Source organism: Atta cephalotes (assembly GCF_000143395.1).
Source record: "Atta cephalotes unplaced genomic scaffold scaffold00005, whole genome shotgun sequence".
In the NCBI taxonomy this organism is placed as follows: domain Eukaryota; kingdom Metazoa; phylum Arthropoda; class Insecta; order Hymenoptera; family Formicidae; genus Atta; species Atta cephalotes.
In genome coordinates, this window is record NW_012130069.1 from 3,012,531 (window position 1) to 3,021,048 (window position 8,518).

Here is an 8,518-nt window from a genome sequence, read left to right on the forward strand (position 1 = left end):
ATTTTGTATATCAGAAATTGAATAAAAAATAATTCAAAAATTGTATTGTGAAGTCTGAATATGAACATTTGTAAACGTTTTCAATATGTTTCATTTTAATCAAATATATTTGAAAAATAAAAATACTGTGTTTAAGTATTACTACCATGTAATAAATGTTTATTTTTACTGTTCTTTTGCTATCCAAACTCTTCCGATTAATTTTTAAAATTTAGACAACTGATCGAAGAAGATTTAAATATGTCATAGACATCTTAGCAACCTAAAATAAATGCATATCTGTATTAAAATGTATTCTTTCCGCTGAAATATGATTTTTATGATTTTTATTTTGTTATTTAATAAATTATCAATAAATTTAAAAGAATAGCTGTGTCACTTACATTGCCAAATGTTCTGAGGGAAATATCTATAAAATTTCCTGCTTTAAGTTTTAATGGGTTTTCGGAAATAGTTATAAGTAATATCAATGCTCGTGCTGTTGCGTCTTCAAGACGGTACCATTCTAAAGTGCGTGTTGTTAATGATATTTTTTCTCCCTGATTTTTATCAATTAAATATGTTAGCGATGTAAACAAAAAAATAACATTCCTCTGACTTTCCATTTGTTATTGTATTTTACTATCATCGATGATAAAAAATATACCTGTTCAATGATTTGCTCGCCCATGTAGCAGTAAATAAATATGATGTACCACAACATTATTAGTCCACTGATATATGCGCAAATACTAACAACATTATGTTTTTCCCATTCCTGTAAATAGAATTTTTATTAATTTTTTAGAACATTAAATTATGATATAATACACCTTTTATCATTTATCTAAATTTATATTTTCCTTGAAATTTGTTGTTATGTAAATACTTTTTTTGCGCACCATGATAACGTAATATCCTACTAAGCATATCATCACCGTAGATCCCACGATTTGTATTAAACTTGTGTACTGAATAGTACTCTGTACCAATTGTAAGAAACTAAAATGTATTGCGAGAAAAAATTATGAAAATTGTTTTTAACAAAAATAACCAGTATCTAATCATTTTATGTATCTTTGATAATAGATATCATTTTGCATAAATATACTATCGTTTATTAAGCTCTAGCACAGTTGCCAGTGTAAATACTCTCTAAATCTGAATCAGAATAATCATTAATATCAGTGCCACATATGTAAACCACTGATCAATGAATTAAATGTGAGATCTCTAAACTAGCTAATCTTTATTCTGTGATCTAACTAACCTTGTGTTAATGCTTAAATTCAATGAATATGATATTGGAAGATTGAAATTAACGTGCAAATATCAATATTTTAGTTAAGTAATGCTCAAACATTCTTCCTTTTTTAGTTGAACTTCACTGACTATCAATGCAAAGTATGCCACTGGGTAATGACTATATTCACTGATTCAGATTTAGAGAATAGATTTACAGTAAAAAATTAACGAATGAATCTCATTATTGTACGCAAAGGAAGACTCACTTTCTTATTCTGATTTGCCGCTCCACGACAATAGCCAATCTCTTGTTCAAATCTTTTGGTTGATTCTCGTTCACAAAATCGTTCATTAAAGTCACAAGTATGTCTGATTGCGCGCAGAAATGCATCGCGCAAAGTGTCATAAAACCAAATGTTGTTACCGTAATCGTATACTTTATAAGCCCTGATAAAAATTGTACGATATACACGATTTCGTAAACTGGACTACTTTGCACGTCAAATAAAACGAGATAGGCAACATGAGGTAATGGTCTGATAGTGATATTTTCAGAAGTAATGATCTTTCCTGTTGATAGAGGGATTATTATTCGAAAACCCATGCCGCTGAAGTACATGAATATAGCGCACATCATAATCAGACGTTTGCTAGTTCTGACTCTATCAATCATTGAGACACGATCGCTCGGATTTATAACGTTTCGCCAGTCTTCTTCAACGAATTTTAGACAGTTTCGCACCTCATTCTTGTAAAGCAGAGTACAACTGTACTTGATGATTTCTATTAACGTATATAGTCCGCTGGCCATAACTTTCACCCTTAAACGAAAGTCTGTCAGCACCATAAATACGTATAGCATGGTCGGGATTAGTTCGCCGAAGAGGAACGTGAAACATGTGAGGATCAGTGCGTTAGTCTCCATCAGTTCCAAAAGAAAAGAATTTGCGTGTGTAAATGGCCATATGCCTAATAAACGAAAGAAGAAACGATTCATCGCGAAAGCATTCTCTATGTCACGTTCGTAATACTTGTTAGCAAACATTTTGAGAGATTAATTAAATGTACAATTTATTATATGGAGTCTTTCCACTTCATGGTATAATATTTTGTAGCATGAAAACACTTTTGTAATGCACGATACAGACGCGAAACGTGTCTATTCGCCACTGATCGTAGTATTCTTTGCTGAGCAGAATATAACTTATATTTCATGTGCGCCTGCGTGTGAAGGTAACTGAAAAGCCACGTCAAACGGATGGTTAACGAATATATAGAAACTTTAAAGGGATTGCGTGCAAGTTTATTTACGATTTTCCTTTATTGTAAGAAAAACAGATGATTTTCTGCGGGAAGTTATGAAGGAATGAACTTTCATAATAAAAACTTACTGATAATACTAGTGTATAACAGTGTATAAGCAAAATGTAGGAGTTGACTTGGATGAGTAATAAAAAATAATGGATTTATCTCGCGACTATATTCCAAACATATTTTTTGTCCTTTATATACTATATATTATTTTAATAATTTCTTTAATTAAAATCTGTACGTCATTGAAACATTACAATTCTCCATATAAAATATTATTTCCTAGCATATTTATTCAGACGTTTCGGAGATTTCAATGCTGCGTAGAATGAATCCCCGATTATGAATTATCGAGTGGTAATTTGTTCATTTTTTGAAAAATAAATAATATTACTATACTGCTTATTTCTATTACATAATAATGTAATATTACTTGATCTTAAAAGAAAACAATTTTTGTAATAAAGGATTATAATGTTTAAAGCTACTCCTACATTAGTCGCAAGTAAATTTTAAGCTTGTTGTAACAAATTGGTTTGTCGTCACAGACAAGGTTATGATTGACTTATCATTAATATAAGATCATTATAAGATTATTATAAGATCATTAATATAAGATCAGCTTATTTTTGCATTTTTTTGCATTTTTTGTATGTTCATATTAAGTACAATGTGATCAATACAATATTATCAATATGAAATGTAGCTTAGAATGTAGATTTGAAAAATAAACAATGATTACAATAATTGCAATTGATGTGTAGAAATGTTATAATAATAGTTACATCATGCAATACTTTGCAATACTCTGTTCGCTAATTATAATCGCGTGCAAAAGTCACAAATCGAGAATATAAAGCTGCATTTTATGTATACATAATTCATAAATATGAAATTATATTTTTATCTTTTAATTTTTTTCAGTGTTCTAATTTATTTTATAACAGAGTGAAAATCCGATTCATAATAAAATTTATATAAAATAATATAGCTATTATAATGTAATTAGTTTCAGAATATTTTCTATAAAATTATAATGTTTACTTTCTTCATGTTGAGAAACAAAAATTTCGTATTCTTTTATGTATGTGCATTATACGTATATGCATATATTATAAGCTGTCGTATTTGATCATACATTTATACTACGCGAGCACATATATATATGATTAGATATTATCATTATAATGCGTTCGTAATCGTTTCACTTTCAATGAGAAGGAAGAGATACAGAGTCAAAATCTTCTATGTATCAAAAATCAGAATTATAATAAAATAACATTTTTTTCTTTCAAACACGTTTATCAATAATGATGATCAATAAAAATTAATGCCAATATGTATATTAGTTTTTCGCCTTAGGCTTTAATTTAATATACTTATTGTACATACGATTAGACATTATTGAGAAGTATATATATTTTATGTCCTGATGACTTGGGGCATACAAAGATAGGACATTTTAATTAGATAAAAAAATTAAATAACTTTATACGTTAAAATAAATAACTTTAAAGTACATAAAAAATACATAAAAAGTACATAAAAATAACTATAAAATATATAAAAAGTACAAACAATTTCCTTCTAATTATCAGTTTTTTCTGTCAATATAACATCAGATATCTAATAGATAGTTTCTTATTTACATTTGTAATGAATTTCATAATCTTTTACTTAGGTTAGACATTTTTATATTATTTTACATGAGTATCTATCAGAAATTAAATAAAGCATGTTATAAATCAGAAATTACAATGAAGTCCAAAAAAAAGTCTGAAAGTCTGAAGTCTAAAAAAAATATGAACATTTTCAATAATGTAAACATTTTCAATATGTTTAATTTCAATTAAAGATATTTGATAAAGAAAAGTATTCTGTTTAAGTATACTGTTACTTCAATTTCGTGGGTACAAATGTTTATTATTATTATTCTATTACTATCCATACATTTTCAATTAATTCTTGAAATTCAGTGATCAACTGATCGAAGAACATTTAAATATGTCACGGTCATCTTAGCAACCTAAAATAGATGCATATCTTTATTAGATACGCTCTTCCTTGCCTCAGAAATCATTTTCATGATATTAATTTTATTATTAAATAAATTTAATAAAATAGCTGTATTACTTACATTGCCAAACGTTCTTAGAGAAATATCTATGAAATTTCCTGCTTTAAGTTTTAATGGGTTTTCGGAAATGGTTATAAGTAAAATCAATGCTCGTGCTGTTGCGTCTTCAAGACGGTACCATTTCAGAGTGCGTGTTGTTAATGACACTTTTTCTCCCTAGTTTTTATCAATAGCGATATAAACAAAAAAAATATTTTTCTAATGTTCTACTTTGTTGTTCGTTATATTTGTTATATTTTACTATCATCGACGATGAAAAATAATTCAACAACATATATACCTGTTCGATGATTTGCTCGCCCATGTAGCAATAAATAAATATGTTGTATGATAACATTATTAGTCCACTGATATATGCGCACATTCGAATAACATTATGATTTTCCCATTCCTGTAAAATAAACTTTTATTAATTTTTTATAGATCTATAACGTAATACATTTTTTATCATTTATCTAAACTTATATTTTCTTTGAAATTTATTGTTATATAAATATTTCTGCGCACCATGATAGTGTAATATTCTACGAAGCATATCAACACTGTAGATCCCATGATTTGTATTAAACTTGTATACTGAATGGTACTTTGCACCAATTGTAAGAAACTAAAATATATTGCGAGAACTATGAAAATTATTTTTAACGCGCGCGCGCGCGAAAATTACTAGTAGCTGGATAATAGTAATTTGCTCATTTTGCGAAAACGTACTATTGCGTATTAAGTTCTAACAATCTCTAACATAATTGCTAGTGTGAATACGTTAAAGAATTAACGAATAAATCTCATTATTATATGTAAAGAAAGACTCACTTCCTTATTCTGATTTGACGCTCCACGACAATAGCCAATCTTCTGTTCACGTTTTTCGATTGATTCTCATTCACGAAATCGTTTATCAACGTTACAAATATGTCAGACTGCCCACAAAAGTGCATCGCGCAAAGTGTCATAAAACTAAAAGTTGTAATCGAAATCGTGTACTTTATAAATCCTGCTAAAAATTGTATGAAATATACGATTTCGTAAACTGGACTACGCTGCACATCAAGTATAACAAGATAGGCAACGTGAGGTAGTGGTCTAATAGTGACATTTTCAGAAGTAACGACCTTTCCTATTGAAAGAGGTACTATTATTCGGACAACCATGCCAGTTAAATACACAAATGTGGCACACATCATAATGAGACGTTTGCTAGTTCTGACTCTGTCAATCATCGAGATGCGATCACTCGGATTGATAACGTTTCGCCAGTCCTCATCAACAAATTTTAAACAGTTTCGCACTTGATTCTTGTATAGCAAAGTACAACTGTACTTGAGGATTTCTATTAACGTAAATAGTCCGCTGGCCATAACTTTTACCCTCAAACGAAAGTCTGTCAACACCAAAAATACGTAGAGCATAGTCGGAATCAATTCGCAGAAAAGGAACGTGAAACACATGAGGATCAGTGCGACCGTCTCTATCAGCTCCAGAAGAAATAAATTTGCGTGTGTAAATGGCCATATGCCTAATAAACGAAAGAAGAAGCGATTCATCGCGAAAGCATTTTCTATGTCGTGTTTGTAATACTTGTTAGCAAACATTTTGAAAGACTGATTAATTTTATAATTTCTTATATGAAGGTTTTTCGCTTCATAGTATACTTAATAGCACACTTTTGAGAACACTTTTGTAATGGACGATACAGACACGAAATGCGTCTGTTCGCCACTGATCGCAATGACGAGCAGTATCCTTCGCTGAACTCAACATAATTCATGTGCGCCTGCGTCATCAAAGGAAATGAAAAGCTACGTCAACCAAATGGTTAACAAATATATAGAAACTTTCAAAGAAATTACGTGCAAGATAGGTTGCGTACAAGTTTATTTACGATTTCACAAATATATAGAAACTTTCGAAGAGATTGCGTGCAAGGGAAGTTGTGTAAAAATTTATTTGCGATTTTCCCTTACTGTAAGGAACAGAAAATTTTCTACGGGAAGTTATAAAGGGGTAAACATTTCGCAAACTTACCGAGAATAGTAATATGTAAGCAAAGCATAGAAGTTGACTTGGTAAAGCATACGTGGAAATATAATTATATTTATCACTCAACTATATATCAAAACAATTCTTTTTGTTCCTCATTTATTAAAATTACTTTTTTTTTATTAAAATGTATACTGCATATAGAAAGCTTTACAGTACTCTTTATAAAATGTGACCTAAAAAAACTTTTTTAAAAAAATAAATATAAGTATGTTAAAAAATATCAAAATTATCCTTCCTGAGATAAAAAAAAATATTTTTTATAAGCTATTTAAATATAATTATTTAATAATTAACTTTTTAAAAACGAATATGATACTAATGCATTTATTTTTTTTCAAATATTTTTTAAATTTTTTTCAAATATTTTTTACTAAAAGAATCTCAAAAACGTTTATTTGTAAACCCTCTCCTCTATTTAAAATACATAAAAACCGACTAAAAGTAATTAAAGTAATTGGATTATAGTGAAGATAAAACTTGGCGTGCTCAAGTCGTATTAAAATGCAATTCCAATGTATTTTTACAATATGGAAATTACTTAAGAGACGAAGTATAATAAAAAATTGTTACATTTCTGCATATATTTCCAGATATATACAATTCATAAAAACAATAATTAGACAAAAAATTTTAATAATTTGTTTACTAATCCTGTAAATTTTTTGTCTATAATTGTAAATCAAAATCAATATTATATTACATATTATTTCTCCATTTAAGTTTGTAATGATGTAAATTTGTAACATGCACTCCCATAAAATGTCTTGTTTCGCACACTTGCTATTTGCCACTATGCGATAATAGTTTCTACTCAGTGCTGTAATTTGCTTTGGTATGAAATAATGGTTTAGTTTATATAAGTTTATATAAAAATAAAATAGTTATTAGGTAATTTAATTAATTATTGAATTATTTTCTATGAAAATTTAATGTATATTCCGCTGTACTGAAATAAAAATTTCTTACTTATTTTTCTGTAAATTCATTCATTATATTCATTATACTAAGTTTTACATTTGACATGTCTATAAAATTCTCTTTGCGATACGATTACCATTACGAGTTCTAATCTAATCATAGTTCCGGATAGAAGAAAAAGATACAGGATAGAAATATTCATTTAATTGTTTTTATAAGCATGTTAAAATACGTCACAGCTGCTTTGATAACCTGAAAAATGAGCATAATATTTCGTAATTATTTTCTTATTATTATTACTTCTTCGTAACTTTATTTTTATTCAATTAATGTTGGATAAATTTAAGTTTATTCAACGAACGTACGACTTCTTAGGTAAATACAATTAAGAAATATTTGTAGATTTGTATTAAAAAATAATTGTATTTAATTTATGTCTATTATTTTAATAATAATTATAATTATTGGATAACGTATTTAATATATATGTATAGATAACGTATGTAATATTGCTAAATGTTATTGAGTCATATAAAAATGAGTGAATTCTTCTAAACGTATATACTTACATCGCCGTATGTTTTTAATGATAGATCCATAATGTTTCCAGCAGTAATCTTGGTGGGCAAATTTGACATGATTATCATCAATACGATTCCACGCGCAGTCTTATTTGGAAGACGATACCACTCGAGCATGCAAGATGTTCTAGCTACTTTTTCAGCCTGTTATTAATATTATCAAGTATATGTAGGTAAGTATATGTAGTATAATACAAATTTTTGTGGACTTAGGCATAGCTGATAAATATTATAGAAATATTTCCAACAATTTCTTCTCAAGTATTGTCTTGTATAAAGTAATAAAGCATTATATTATAAACTG

At 28.2% G+C, this 8,518-nt stretch overlaps 1 protein-coding gene across 1 annotated transcript; it reads right to left on the bottom strand.

Annotated features, from left to right (window-relative positions):
• Positions 1–211: 211 nt before the first annotated feature.
• On the bottom strand, positions 212–2,149 carry LOC105626577 (odorant receptor 85f-like). The gene is made up of 5 exons (XM_012207872.1): positions 1,491–2,149; positions 882–981; positions 647–757; positions 384–539; positions 212–262 (listed from the first exon to the last, which is right to left on the bottom strand). The coding sequence occupies exons 1-5, from the start codon at positions 2,147–2,149 to the stop codon at positions 212–214; spliced, it is 1,077 nt and encodes a 358-aa protein (XP_012063262.1).
• Between the last annotated feature and the right edge of the window lie 6,369 nt (positions 2,150–8,518).

What these genes read in the sequence shown, in the direction of transcription:
- LOC105626577 (XM_012207872.1), bottom strand. Translation starts at nt 2,149, where the DNA reads ATGGAGACTAACGCACTGATCCTCACATGTTTCACGTTCCTCTTCGGC. An exon ending in CGGCAAATCAGAATAAGAAA is followed by an intron (nt 982 to 1,490) that starts GTGAGTCTTCCT and finishes AATACATTTTAG; the next exon opens with TTTCTTACAATTGGTACAGA. An exon ending in GCGAGCAAATCATTGAACAG is followed by an intron (nt 540 to 646) that starts GTATATTTTTTA and finishes GATAAAAATCAG; the next exon opens with GGAGAAAAAATATCATTAAC.